Source organism: Aythya ferina (assembly GCF_964211825.1).
Source record: "Aythya ferina genome assembly, chromosome: 13".
NCBI classification, from domain to species: domain Eukaryota; kingdom Metazoa; phylum Chordata; class Aves; order Anseriformes; family Anatidae; genus Aythya; species Aythya ferina.
In genome coordinates, this window is record NC_140311.1 from 3,059,358 (window position 1) to 3,075,346 (window position 15,989).

A 15,989-nucleotide genomic window follows, 5' to 3' on the forward strand; every position below is an offset into this window, starting at 1 on the left:
CTCTCATGTCTATAATGAAACTATTAGAGTTATCAGCTGTATTTTCCATCCTGGAAATTATTATATATTATTGAGACATTTACAGGCTCTGCTGAGCCTCCAGTTGGTGTTGAGATCTGCTGTTCCATAGGGTGATGTTGAAAAACTCTTCTTCAACATAATCTTCTCTTGCTCAGACATTCAAGTGGAGTCTGGAAACCATGGAAAGAGTTCACAAAAAGTTTGCAGACTGAAGGGTTTTCAGCTGAGGATATTCTTTGTAGACCAAAAACTTGACTGTCTTTTCCAGTATCGAGGTGAGATTAGGATGTTGATAAAATCAAATAGCCTGGGACATGTGAAAACACTGAAGCTATGAGTATTGGCAAATAGTTTAGGGATACCGAGTTTCTAGATAAGCCAAAAAATTTCAGGGGACTAGTGTTTGGTGGACACTTACGAAATTAGTGGTGATAAACACTTTGAAATTATCAGTGTTGAAATAACAATGCACTGAATATTACTTCTTTGCAGCTGATCTTATATTTAATATGCCCAATAGCTTGAAAAATGTGCTTAAAAATAGTTTTAGAATAAAATTGGACAGTGAAAATGGTATTGCTTTTAACAATTTGAGTTCAATTTTTCAGAAATGTATCACAACAAAAAATAAAATGACAGACATAGATTGAAACAGTGTGATTGTTCAATTCAAAGGTACCTCTGACAGAATGGATTTCATTTAGGTAGACCGTACAGTTTAAAGGCTGATAAAATGAATTTAAAACCAAATGAAAAGTAACTGTCACCAAATTGAACTTTGATTACTTTTTGGAGCTCTTTCAATTCCTAAAGCTAAGACACTAATTTAATTTTCACAAATATATCTTCGCAACCCACCACCCCCCAAAATTTAGGTTTTGTTTTGAAATGGGGAGGTTGATTACTAGAAAAGATAGTTTAAATAGGTATTTTATAAAATTACTAAAATCAAAGAAGGGTGAGAAGCAGCATTTTCAGGAAAATGAAGCTGAGCTTATCACTTGCATTTCCTTCAACTAAACAAAATGAAACTGAATCAGAGGCGCTTTGCTTACAGATCTGTATGTGTCTGCAAGCAACCATGCAGTGTCTTTTAGATCTGTGAGTACAGTGTATGGAATAAACAGTATGTGTGTGTATTGCTTAGGCTGGTTTCCCATATTTGTTTGTGTTATCTGTGATTTGAATCCCTATGCATCTGAAATCATCTACATTCCTTGTTCAGAGGGATTCAGGAACAGAGACATAGAGAATTTGGCCACTGGGCTGTAAAATGGTATTAAGGGAATGCTTATCTCTTACCACATCTTAATTTTGAAGAGAATGGACAGGGATTTGTTGCATTAGTTTTATTTTTGCTTAGTTGAATATAAGTGCAATTCATTCACTGGTAAGTAAGTTCTCTCAATGTATTAAGACTGGTAAATAGCAGACTTGAGTTAGCAAATGTAAATAATGTAAGTAAATGTAAGTAAATCTTTCTCTTACCAAGTCCATTTAATTTCTGTCTTTATCTGTACCCTGTGAGACTTGCTCTGTATTTCTTTGCAGATGATTGTGTGCAATGCCGACAATCAGGCCAATCAGGCCTCTTTTTTTTTTTTTTTTTTTTTCCCATCGATATTGCAGCATTTAGCTGCAAATCTGAAAGAAGTGCATCAAATTTTCTGTGTTGCCTGAACTGGATGGTTGGAGCAGATCAGATCTTTTTTAGCTTCTGATGGAAAGTCACTGCATTCTGCAACTTTTAGGATGTCTGGACAGCCAATGCCTCTGCCTTTTTCTTTCCACTTTGGTGTAGCTGTGTTTAAGGAAACTGCAGGCTCTGTGCTTGTTTCTGATAAGCGTCAGGAGCCCTGGAAGATGGAGGTTCTTGCCTCTCTTGCCCTTTTTTAATGCTGAGTACAATCTGTTCTGGGACAAGATCGACTAGAATGCAAACAAGATAAGGAAAAATTACCTTTTTGTCCTTTGGTTTTATCTGTTGGAGAGAAGGTCATATGGGTAGTGGGTAATAGTGCTAAATGTAAAGCTTTTTGTAAAGTGTAGAAATGATGTATTGGCATTTATCAAATCAGCAGACTTCTGAGGGCTCTGTTAATGTTCTTGTGACACTTATGAATCAAGTTACTAATACTTCTAAATGAAATATTCTTTCTCATTCAAAGTAAATAAAAGTTATGTTTCCTTTCAAACACAAGAAGTAAAATAAGTCCCATTAGTGTTTTGTTTCTGTTTTTCCTTACTGTGTTTTATGACTGCTTTCTTTTTCATGTATTTTTCCCCTCTTGCTTCAGATGCATCTAAAAGAAACTCCTTGAAGTCCATCTTTCTATATACAATAGTATGAGTCATTTTTTAACTTCATGCTCCTTATTTGCTATATTAGAGAATGATAATCTTCACTAGTGTAGTATGGACAAGTAAATTATTATTTTTCCCAGTACAAATTTTGTGAAAGACAAAACCTTTTGAATATAATGATAGAAAAACAAAAAACAAACAAACAAACAAAAACCACAAACTTTTCAGACTTCCATAAATTTGTTACTCTTATGTATAACTTTTTCTTACTATATGAGAGTAGGTACAGCAGGGAAGGATGCAAGTTTTCTTTTAAAATTGTTATCTTTAGCTACACAAAGGGTGAAAATCTTTAGCTGTGGGTAAGTTGAGTTGAAAGTCTCTATAGGTTAGACAGCAAGAGCAGGACCTATGAGATCTGACTTCTTGTCCAGTTTCACCATTAATCTACCAGGTAACCTGGAAGAAGTTGCTTCACAGTTGTGCACCTCAACTTGCCCACTCATAAGTAGGAGATAATTAATCATACTGACCATATAAAACACTTCACTATTGAACAGTTCTAGGTAAGAGGTAATTCTACTTTGTACTTTCATTTTAAGTGACTTGCTACTGCATAGTATAATGGAGCTCTGATTAAGTGGTGGAGCTGTTATTGCTGTTATCTGTGTGGTGTATTGCACACTATAGAGTACGTTTCATTTGAGATGCACTTAAGTACATCATACTCTCAGCAATATTTTTCTTTCTTTCTCTAAGGAAAAGTGATACAGAACAAGAATACAGGAATGGTCTGTAGATACAAGTGTATTACAATTTATTCTTGTGTTGCTGGCACTGAATACGGGAGCAGATTTACGAGTGAAATTTGCGGGAAGAAAAGTTATTATTGTCTCCATTGGTAAGACTTGTCTGGTGATTTGGACTGTGTGACAGGACTTAAATTCAGTTTCCTGTTCCAGTGCAGACTTCCTCTATTTCCTTAAGCAAGTTACTTTTCTTCACATTCCCCAGTGCAATTCTCTGTCTGTAAAATAGGAATAATTGCACTTAGGAACACAGAACATACAGCTGAGGCCAGAAGTCTGGTAGCGCTCTGATACTACAGCTTCAGGTCCACAGAAGCACGTGGACTACAGCTTCAGGTGGACAGAAGCACGAGGCTTTGGAAAGACGAGAGAAATTCTTCCAGAAATAAGTAAATGAGCCAACAGTTTTGACCATCTATGCCTGGGACTGGAAGTGTTGGGAAAAGAAAATGGGATAAGGGAAACTTTTAGATGAAGAGTGCAATTTTTTCTCTTCATTCAGAAATCTCTAGCAAACTGTCTTGTGCGCAGTTTTCATGGCCACTGCCCTGATATGTGAAGTTACATGTAAAAAATCAGTTTATAAGAAAAAAAAAATTACGTCATGGTACATGCTGTGTGTGTGTTTTTTGAGGAAGAACACAGTATAAACGTTAAATTTTCCAAAAAGCATGTGGAAAAAAATATTTGGCAAAATCAAATACTAATCATTTCCTCCTATATATATGTGTGTGTATATGTGTGTATATATATATTTTTTTTTTCAGGTTTAACTTGAGAAATACTTTACCAAAAAAAATTACCTCTGGATCACAAGTCAGAGTGAACAGCTTCTATACTGGATATCAGTCAAATGTTATTTAAAGAGCTGCTATATTGTATATTAAATAGCAAAAATGCTGACAGGGTCTTAACTGCAGTAGTGCTTCTAATTACCACACTATGCCATGTTATATTATATCACATGGCATAATTTACTGTATCTTTCTTTGTCAATTATTACTCATCATTTTACAAATTACAGATCTTTTATGGGAAGTAATTCATACTTGGACATAGTGCTAAAATGATGAAGTGATTTCCTTTTTTCTCAATCATTGATCTTTCAAACTTCTGCATTTAGCAGTGTTAATCATGTTTATTAGTTAAGTGTTGTCATAAAAAATGTGGAATTTTTCTGTTACTTTCATCTTCAGTTAAAATGTTTTTTGCTTGCTGCCTCTGTTTGCTTTAATCATAGTAATCTATCACTTATTCTAATTGAAATTCTTCTTCGTAAAATCAAAACAAAGTCAATACTGCAGTTACATATTTTCATAACAATCAATAATCTAATTAAAAACATGGGATATACCTTAGAAAGGATTGTACATAAAATAGCTTTTTACTTAGAAATGTTCGGCCTAAGTTTTAAGGTGATTTGTTTTGTGGACCAGGTTTGTATTTCAGAATTCACTCTCATAATCTCCTTAACTGCTGTTTAAAAGGAACGTGTTATTCATGTAATGCTAAAGAAAACTGCAATCTGTACAATTGTTGCAGAACACAGTAGCTTCAGACCAAACAGATACTCATTTAGCTTTTTCTGTTTCCAGAGACTATTGTTATGAAGGTAGGTGATGCTGAAAGTTTCTAAACATAACTTTTGTCTGATACATATTTCTTAATTTTTCTCTTTGTGTGTGTGTGTGCTGTGTGTGTGCTAGCGGTGCATAGCTCTGCTAAAGAGTATTAGTTTGTTGCTAACCAAGCAAAATGTCTTTTTAAGAAAAGCGTATGCCACTTACGGTCCCTTTGCACCCTGTTTTGCAGGTGGGAGTGAATCCTCCTGGGATAAAGACAAGCTTCAGTCTCCCATTACAACAGGATCACAGCACAGCATTGGTCATCCCACACTGTCGGGACAGTCGAGCCTTGGAAGTGCACACCCACTCAGTCCTCTCCAGCAGAATCACCTGCTTACCAACAGTATGTATCCTTGCCCTTACGGAAAAAAAAAAAAATAAATACATAGAGCTCTGCTTGAAGGCCATGCTTGTACTTCTTCCCATCCTTCTGGAAGTCGGGGGAATGGATGATGGAAGCACGTGGTACACAAGGGGCCAGTCCTTCCACTGAGTACTGCACTTGTGCATCATGACCAAGCTGCCCACTGGGATACAGCCACTCTCTTGAATAGCTACCCATTGCTGTGTTAAGGACTGTCAGTCCCAGTCAGCAGTGCCATGGCCTGAGCTGAAGGGGAAAAAAATCATACTGTTGCTTAAAATTTTAGCTGTATGAGTGAATTCTCTTCCAGTTGAAAATGCTGACCACTGAATAAATGGACGAGAGCAAAGCATAGGTGAAAATGGCTAGGTAAAAGTGAGTAGAAGCAGTTCTTCTGCCTTGTCATGCCTTGTACCTGCCAGGTATGGGCAAGGTCATCTCTTCAATGCAGCTATCCAAAGCAACTGGAACAAAATGACACAGTTAAAGTTTGGATTTGGAACTTAAACTTCATTTCAAATCCATCTCTTTTCCTTCCTCTAGGAAGGGGATAGGTGGGAAGCTTGGAGTTTCCCTCCTCCTTTACACCCAAAGGGGAGGTACTAGCAAGTTATTCAAAGAAATGGTCAGAAAATAACAAAAATATATTTAAAAAAGTAGTAAGGAGTAATCTGAGAGTAATTCTGAAAGATGATGATGGATGAAGAATTAAAACATTATTTATGAATCCTCATTATTTGTTTAAATTCTTCATCCTCAAAGTTTTGAAAGTTGATTTTCCCTGTTAGTATTAATGGTTGAATGGCATTTCTGGCTTTTTATGAAATTTTAGGAGCAGATGCTTCCTTGCTACCTATATAGTGCCACAGACGTGAAGAAATCCAGACTATTTAAATGGCTTCTACAATATATGTTTACTTTGTTCATGGGAAGGTAGGAGCCTGAGCATTATGGGCATCTGGTTAAGTGTCAGTAATTAAGAATCACCAGGTTATAGGACTCATATTCACCATGGTTTATTCTTTCATTTTATATTCTTGCGTAATTCAGTATCTGTACATGTTTTGCATGAGGGATATTGTGTTCTTTGCTGTTAAAGAAAACTTTCAAGTTATTTTCCAATAGATATTGTAGTAGTCAAATGTCTATAGGCTATTAAAGGGTTTATTGAATGTCAGACATTATGTCCAATGATTTGCAAGTGTAAGATATATTTTCTTCATAGTCCTGAAATGTTTGACGGATTGTGTCTTAAAACTGGTGATGTGCTGTTAAATTCTGTTTGTAGTTTGCATTTAGTTTGCATGTCAATTGGACTTTAAGTAGACATACAACTCAATGTGGCCAGATGGTGTCTGGGAGTTTTGGAACTCTATAGAGTATGAGGAGAGATTATTGGGCTGTTAAGGGAGATATGCAGGGGAACAAAGGCTTATGGATGTAAGCAGCAAAGGGGATTGTCAGTATGGTTTAAAGTGAAAGGAGATATATGTGGGCATGGCTTATTACGTGTCGTAATTAATATTGGCATGGATCATCTTATAAACAAAACACAGTGAATCATAAGACATCATAGTTGATCATGATTTGCTCAAGCTAAACAGAGATAGTGTGGGAACTCAGAGTATAAACAATTCTGGCTTTTGTGGTAGTCACAGTGGTGTCTTTTTATTGCTATAGTCAAATTATACTGAAATAACAAGCTGTATCAGTCAATGATAGTTTTACTGTGTGTTCTGTCATACAGCAAAATGGTGACTAGCCCTCTGATTTAACTCATGAAGATAGAGGCAAAAGTTAAAATCTTTTAGAAATAAATACTGTGAATAGCACATGGTTATAACTGGCTACATGAATTTTAATTACTTCATGTACCTGAAGGTTTTTTTTTTTTTTTTTTTTTTTTTTTTTTTGTGAGAATTTCTAATCAAAGGTTCAGTTAGAAAAATTATAAGACATTTTGTGTAGCAGCATGTGTCCTATTTTTTCTGGAAAAAGAATTTTGGATGCCCAAAGGTGGAGATCTTCAAGTGGTCCCTCTGAAGAACTCTTAAATGCAAAAGAACCTAGAAGTTTTCCAGTGGATTGGTGTGTTGTATTGTAGCCATTACTAAATACAAGTAATATGCATGCTGGAATAGCTGGTAATGAGATCCAAAAATCCAGTTCTTTTGAGAGGTAACATCACCTTTCTAGCAATGTCAAGGTCTGCAAATGCTTGCAAACACATTTCACACTTTCTTGAGTTGTTATATGTCCTTAGTAGGTGAAAATTTAAAGTGACTGTTTTGGAAATGAAAAACACTTGCACCATTTTTTATCCCAAATTTTGAGCTCTCATTCCATATTCCAGTTGACAGACTTGTATGGTAGTACAGTAGTGTTGTATAGTCCAATCCACAGCTTCCTATAGTCAAGCAATAGTCCTCATATACATGTAGAAGTATCAGATTGCTGTGTAGGTAAACTAATAATAGTAAGAGAACTTGAGGACTTTGTAGAGTATATTGTCAGATAAAATCATTAATGAATATTCTTCTGTTATATTGGGAAAACATGCAAATATCTACATGTTTTGTGGTTTTTGTTTTATTGCTATCAATAAAGACATCACTGAACTTGTGCACTGTTGAATATTAATTTTGCTAATATTGTGCTACTTTGCAGGTGTATGCTTCCGTCGCTAGTACAAACTATTCAGCTTTTTCTGGAATGCAAAGAGACTTATTCACTATATAACTTCAAAATTATTAACACATAATAGTAACGAGTTTTGACTAGGCAATATCCTGTACAATATAGACATCAAAAAATAACAGGTAGGGTTATAAAATGAGGGACTGACACACATAACATGCCCTTGCTCTCTTTTAGGGATAGACCTGCCGTTTATGATGATGCCCCACCCTCTGCTACCCGTCAGCCTACCTCCTGCTTCGGTTGCAATGGCAATGAATCAGATGAACCACCTCAATACAATAGCTAATATGGCTGCAGCAGCCCAAATGCACAGTCCTCTTTCCAGGGCAGGGGCGTCTGTTATAAAGGTAAGAGTCATCTATGAGACTGGATTTTTGTTCCTAGCAAAAACATTTGTAGCAACTTTTTAAAGAAAATAACTAACAAACAGGTAGTGAGCTTATATTGCATATGGCACACTTGGTCTGCTGTTCCTGATAGTGCTTCTGTTTGAGGAAATTACAGGCAAGAAATTAAAGAAATAAGATGGTCTGCTTTATCTACAAATCTGTAATATAATTAAAAACAGATATTAGCACTCCCTAGTGTTAGATTAGATGTAGTCTAGTTTAGATCTATTTAGATCTAACTTCTAGATCTAACTTTTAGATCTACTTAAGTAGTAGATCTACTTTAGATCTACTTTTTAGATCTAACTTCTCCTTATCATTAGTGTGTCTGCACAGTTTGTGACTAGGTGGGGGAAACATGGTGTTTCTCATGTCCAGCTGCCAAGTAGTTAATGCAAGTCATGGAATTGTTAGAAATTAATTGAGGTTCCATTTGTTTCACTTAGTAACCTTTACTTTAAGTGTTCAGGAGACCTCTTGAGGAAACGGTAACTTAAATACGGCAGTAAAACATTTATAGCAGCAAGTAGACTGCATAAGCTTTGATTATAATTTAAATGCTACCAGTATGTCAAAATGAAGATTAGATATGTATTTGTAAACAATACTAGTTTGTCCTAATATATACTACAGTTCTTACAAGCAGTTAGATTTTAAGGAGGCTCTTTAGCAGGTCTTTGCTGATGTTACTCATCTGCAGTGATTTTTCCCCAACACCTGCACTAGGGGATATGCAATATGTCCACAGCCAACAGTAGGTCTCACCAGCACTCTAAAGGGAATTGTTTCCTCTACATGATGTAGAGGAAAATACACCAGTAGCTAATATGATAGAGGTAACGCATGCATCCATTGTGGTGTTACTCTCATCTGTCAAGTGATGCTGCATCTTTCTCTCATTTGTTCTGAGTGCTGAGACTGTAGATGAATTTTATTACAGACAGTATGAGGCTCCCTTTGTCCTTTCTTTTCCTTGCGTACAATTGTCTAGCTCTGAATGACTATCAATTAAGATGAAATCCTTGTACAAAATGAAACATGTAAAAGGGTTTCTGTGGTTGTTATCCATCAGTGATATGATTTTTATTATATGACAACATTATTTAAGTTCATATTAGAAGTACAAAAAATAACTAGTTTTGGATAGACTGCAATTATGGCAACATGACGTTACTTAAAATGGGAAAAATGAATTGAATATACTGAGTGTGTATCTATTTCTATACTCTGATGACTAAAATACCACTTAGTCTGTTTTCTATAGGTGTGAGAATCAGCTGCTCTATAAAGGTTTTGAATGAAGTCATTATGCTTTTTATATCACATTTGCCATTTAGAAATAAGCTGTTCTACCAAAATATGCGTGATCAGCAAAGTTAACATTTAGTGCTCTAGAAAGAAATGTCATAACTATGAAACTTGATTTCCTCCTGACAGGAACACTATAAATTAGGCAGGCACAACGGCCAGGCTCACAAAACCTTCTTAGCCATCTATAATATGATCTGATGTGATTATTGCAGCACCCGCTAGCAGTGCTATTGCAATGGTTCTGACAGTGCCCCTGTTATAAATCCAGGCTTTCAGGGATTTACTGCTCAGCTGAAAGTGCTTGCTCCGTTTCAAACTTAGCTCAAATAGTTCTGAAGAATCTGCATGAATAAGGGTGTAGCATGGGGTAAGGAGATGAGGGGGGGAATACAGCATCAATGACTTTACCCTCACCTTTCGCCTTTTTTTTTTTTGCCTTTTTTTTTTTTCCCCTCCTCCCCCAGAGTTGTTCTTGAGCTGGATGAAGCCTGCAATCCAGTTACTGGACTAGGTATAAAGTGGTTTGCCAGCCAGCAGATAAGTAGTCTGGGTTGGAACTTAGCAGAAGTATACTTAATTCACTGTGTAGGCTAAAAAAAAAAAAAATAGTGAGTAAATGTAGTAGTTTATTGTCATCCAAAAGTGTTGGTCCCGAAAGTCAGAAAAATCTACTCAGTGGTGGTATTTTCAGGTCTTCAGAACTGAAGTTTGGATGGGCCATACAAAATTTTTAACTGAAGTTTATAGAACAACTCAACTCCACAGAGTTATAACTACATAATGTTTAGAATTTTATCTTATGGTACACCTGTATTGAACACAATATAATATTTATGTAATATTTAAATGATATAAACTAAAATAATTATGCAACAAATGAGTATGACTATTAATATGCATTTGCAGCATACAGTTTGTCATTAAGGATCATGATGTGTGCTGAGAACACAAATTGAATAGAGTTCTGAAAACATGTCTGAGTCTTAACAGGTCATTTAAATTAAATTGGGTCCAAAGGAGTTGAGACCTTACAGCACATACGTGGATGGCAAATAAACAAAGAGCTGTCCCAGCAAGAATGAGAATAGCTCTTCTTTTCGCTGACAGCACTTTGGAATTTCATAATCAGATCACACGACCACTCTCTGCCCATAGTGGAATGAGGCCTTGAGCTAGGGATACCCTCAGTCTGTATATGATATCAGGAGCCTGAAGTCTTTATTTATACAGATAAAGTCAGAAGGGGCATATATGACTAAAAAACATGCTAGCTGACACAGTTTTAACCATAAACTTGCTAACTGGTAGATTTGGGGTGTCTGTGGGGGAAAGTGAGGGGCAGGAGGTTTGCAAGGAGAAAGCCTGGGGAAGAAGAGTCTATTAGTCTTGAGAGGACTGAAGTGTAAGCACGGTATGGATTTGACTTATCTTGAAATAATTAGTCACTGCGTGGAGATGTGCTGGCCTCCTCTTGCTGTGTCTGGGACTTGAGGCAGAAATTGGAAAAGAAGAAACCTTACTCTTTTTGATGTTAGCCAGGTCCCAATTAGGAATAAATGGCACATTTTTGAATGCATTTGGAAAACCCAAAGGAAAAGTTAAAATACAATTTAAATGCTTTGTTTCAAAAAAACTCAAAGCGTTTTTTTACTCTGAAATCATTTCTTTTAGAATTTCACCTGCATATACTTTATAAATGAATCAACTTCCCCTATAAAAATTGACATTTGGGGTGAAATGCAATGTTTTGTTTTGCCCAGAACTGAAATCTTTTATTTCATGTCAACCCTACACGATTTCCATCTGAATTCTTTGGTCTACTGATAAGCAGAACAAAGCATTATTTCTATCATGTGATCTACACATGCAGTAGAGATTTTTGGATCTCCTTTTCTTTGTGTTCTGTTCTTCTCCTGATTTTGTGGGACTCTTAAAGCATTTGTAAAGGATGTATATGACATGATTTTAAATTCCCTAAAGACAATACAGATGGGCTGTGTAATTATTGCTGAGAGGTGCTATTTTCTATGTGCTATACAACTCGCATTCATAAAATTTACCTGACAGCCTGAAAAATGTGGCCATCTCAGAATACTCTGAAACAATCCTTCTCCGTATAAAAGCATTTCTAGTTACAGAATTTATAACATATTTAATTTCATATCTCTGTGCATTCAATTCATTCTGAAATGTTTACAGAATATTACAAGATTTATAAAACAAAACTTTCTGTAAAATTTATGATACTTTTCTCTATTAGATTTATTCTGTCCCGTTTCATAGCATGTGTTCATTGTTGGCAGCGTATTGCTGAACTGGGTACTAGAATACATTAGGGGAGCGATGTGTGAGACAGCATAGCTTGCTTATTTCTTATAAGGCTAATTTTTATGACTATCTGTAGCAAAGAATGGTGTGTTTGTATCTTTTTATTCACTGATATAGAAACTACTGTGTTGGGAGATGTTTGGGTCCCTACAAATTGCCTTTTCGTCTCCCCTGCTATGAAGGGAGGCATGTTCCTCTCCCTGTGATGCTTGTTAACGCTAGTTGCTAGTTTAAAGAATAATCAGTGAATACTTATTTTAAACTTGCAAGAGGAGAAAAAAAAAAAGAAAAAGAAAAACAGTAAAAACCAAGTATATCTCTTTTTTGCAAAGCTCACAAGGGAATATTGTTACACCAAGCACATACTAGCTTTTAGTTCTGGCTCAGATCCTTTTAGTATTGGCTTAAACATTTGCATTTGTACTTAATAACTAATATAGCTGTAACATAGATTCTATAGAGCATTACCATCATTAGTCCTGGGAGTACTTTTATTTCCTTCGGTAGCAGCACTGGATGAAACAATTCATGGGAGGGGTTCAAGTAGGAAGTTCCCACTGAAAGGGTCCGTCCAATTTTAGTCAGTATTATATTTTAAGATTCAGGGTAAAATGGGAAGGTAAAATCTTAATATACCAGTGAAGGTTGCTGTAGCTTTCTCAGTGATTGCTAATTTAAGAAATGGTGAAGAAGGAAGCTCTTGTTTGGCTGTTTACCAATACCATCTGATTAGCTGTGGTTTTCTGTTTGGCTGAGCAGCTGGCAATTAATGAATTATAGGAAGTAGTCACAAGGTAATGGAATTAGCAAGTGAACATCTGGTATTAAAAATCAGTAAACAGAAGAGCTTTTACGATTTCTTAAATTTGGTGGGAAAACAAATGCCAGTTGACTACGACTGAAGAAACTATATGTACACAGTGAAAAAAAAAAAGCATTTCAAATTGCAGAGTATATATTTTAAAGTGAATGACTTCCCGATACACTGCAAAAGATGAATGGGATCCAGCTGGCTTTCAGACATATATATCCTATCTTAGTTTTTAGACCAGCTGTTTCCATTGTTCTTCTCCAATTCTTACAGCAGTTCGAGATGGTATAACTAGCTCAGAAGACCAACAAGTTGACCATACTCTGCATGTGCCTATTTCCAGAGTGTGATAACTCAGAATATATACCTAACTACTGTTCTCATGTACAGAAACAGTAACTCTACCGTCATATTTCTCGTGGTCTATCATATTTAATCTGTCCAAAATCTCAGATTTAACATAGCTCTTGCTTACTGTGTCAAGATTATTCTGTTTCTTTGAAAAGCCTAAATACCAATTATGTTTTTCGGCCTAATGCATTAGTTAGGGACAGTAAACTTTAGAACACTATTAAAATTGTATTTGATATTAGAATTCAATTAGTTTTAACTAAGGTCAAATGGAAAGAGATACTTAGTATTAACTAAAAATAAAAGGCAGCAATTCAGTTCTTTGCTAACCAAAATTACTTTCTTTCTTTTTCTTCTTTCTTATTAAGAATAGACTTCAGCCACATAGATAGGAGCAGTGGTGCTTTACGGACACAAAGTCATGGTAGTTTTGGATAGGGGTTCTGACATCTTCAGTCGGTCTGCTGGCTGACTGCTTTTGGCTCCACAGTATGGACCTCTTCAGAGAAATGGGACACTCTGGTTTCTCAATTTTTCAGTCATCTTGCGTATTCAGCTTAACAATGTGGTCCATTTTGAGAATCTCAGTGGTGATTTGGCAAGCGCTGTAAGATCAGGTGTGACACAATGCATTTTCCAGTGGGGAACTAGTGAGCAAATTAATGTCAGAAAATTTATTCTACCAGCATGGTGATCAGGTATGATTTTTTGTTACGAGAGTTGAAAACTCTAATCTAGACCTAAATACAGTCGAGTCCCCATTTTTCCTTCCTCTCAGTTTCATTAGTGAGATCTGAATTCCAGCTCTCCTGCCACTGCAGAAGAAGAACCTCAATTAAATATGAAATATCAAGATAAATGTCTGAATAAAATATCCAGGACTCAGATAAACTTCCAAAACCTGCTTGTCAGCAGTGAAATGCCATTAAATCCTCTAGGAACTCATTAATAGATTAACATTTGGAACAGTAATTACAGCTACATTAGCACTAAGAATAAAGAAAAATAAAGGAAAATCTAGTAGCATCATTCCTGTAATTTCTTGACACAAAATGAAGATCAATACTATAAAAAAATCAGAGGTAAGGAATTAAGGTTAAGATGATTATGTCAAAAATAGGTAAGCTGTTCATATATATTTCTAACAAAACTACTGTGGATGAAACTGTTATGTAGTGTTTCATATTATTTGTGTGGAATACTACCGCACAGGGGTTAGTAGAGGAATATTGAGGTGAAATCAAGGATATATCTAGAAATTGGATGAGTGGATGACTTCAGTGCTGTTAACCTAAATCACAACTAAAATTAACAATGTCAGGCTTTGTAGCTACATTTTCTAAGCTAAAGCAAGACACCATTCTTTAGTAAGACAGAAATATATTACCCTTCAAAAGGATTAAATACTGCAAAAGTCTTTTTTGAGAATTTATGGTACAGCTCTGTAAAGGGAAGAGAAAAGATAAGATGAAGTAGGTACTATAGTTAGATAAATAGGTGAGATCTTGAGAAATGTTTTCATTTTTCATAAAATTCTCACAATCTGTAAATTATATATATATAATTCATTACATTGTAACATGGATTATGAATCTTGCAGATTTATAAAATATGAAGAAATTCAAATGGAAAAAATATTACTTTATTTAGAAATACTTCTCTATTACTGTAAGTGTACTTACTGCAGAACCAAGCTGCACTGCAGTGTGCCAGTGGGAACTGAGCTATTTCAGGAAGAAAAAAATAAAATATATGAAAAGTAACAAGGTTGTAAAATATATAAATGACAAATAAAATGAAGCCATCAATGTGTAAAAAATGTTAAGGTTTTAGATTTGCAATTTTCCTATTTAAATGCCCTCATTGATTTGTTACAAATACTGTTAACCCTGTGTTTGGAAAATGGTGAGGACATTATCACTTGTGTTCTCATTTGTAATAAAATAGATTAACTTGCTGTGAAATTTTAACTAGGCTGAGACACAACAGTAGCTACCTAATGAACCAGAGCACATTGCTGTTAAGTAGCTAAATAGATGCATACTGATTACAGGACTGAAAAATGGATCTGTTTACTTGCAAAAAAAGAATCTGTTCATGGTGTTATTCATTATAGTAGAGGAAATTCTGCATTACATTTCCACACAAACATTTAGAAATAGACAGTTTCTCTATCCACATGCAGTCCTACATGACAGTACTCTATCATTATTTGTAGTACATAAAATATAGGGAAAATTCCAGCTCCTTTGTTATCTATAGGGAAAGGTACATCTTCCCTGTATATGTAAATTTTTGTAACCAGAAAGACGTTAGATGACATAATCAACTAATTCTCTTAGAAAATGATTCACTGTGTGATTAAGAATGACATTATTATTTGACACATTTATTTCTGCCTGAACATTTCAAACTAAGACCCTGAGTTTGAAGGCAAATTACTTGAAGAGATTATTTTATAGCAAGAGACAATGGGAAGTACAGTTACCAGAAGGAGCTTGAATAGTTTGCTTTTCCAAATCATCAGCTTTTGAATTACTCAAATAACTCCCATTTAAGGTGACACATATGTCTGTTTGTGTGATATCTAAGTGTTAATTCATCGTCATCTTTGTTCATAGTTGTTGTGTTTTGTTTTTTTTTTTTTTTTTTTGCAGAACAGTTGGCATGTCCTCTCCTTGGCTATTCATTTTCATGGTTGCAATAGACAAGGAAGTTTACTTAAACTATGCACTCTTCTGTAAAATTAATCATTTCAAAATTGTATATAATTGTAAACTGAGTACTCTTTGTGATAAAAAGGGAATAAGTAGTGCCAAAGAGAACTGTTAAAACTAAAATCCAGACAAATTACAGTCAGAGTGGTAGCCTGTTAGCTGTAACCTATTATTTACACAAAGCTATTATTTACACAAATGTAAAGGACAGTACATACAAGCTCAGGGTTGCACAGAATCATAGAATGGTTTGGGTTGG

At 35.3% G+C, this 15,989-nt stretch overlaps 2 protein-coding genes across 3 annotated transcripts in view; one reads left to right on the forward strand and one right to left on the reverse strand.

Moving 5' to 3' along the window:
* DACH2 (dachshund family transcription factor 2) overlaps positions 1-15,989 on the forward strand; it is a 283,138-nt gene that overhangs the window by 212,219 nt on the left and 54,930 nt on the right. For all 3 annotated transcript variants that reach the window (XM_084534682.1, XM_084534681.1, XM_084534680.1), the window contains exons 4-5: positions 4,947-5,102; positions 7,998-8,170. In XM_084534682.1, coding sequence (XP_084390808.1) covers positions 4,947-5,102; positions 7,998-8,170 — 329 coding nt within the window. The remainder of the gene's footprint in view (positions 1-4,946; positions 5,103-7,997; positions 8,171-15,989) is intronic.
* Positions 1-15,989, reverse strand: part of LOC311443980 (uncharacterized protein) — a 199,534-nt gene that overhangs the window by 13,206 nt on the left and 170,339 nt on the right.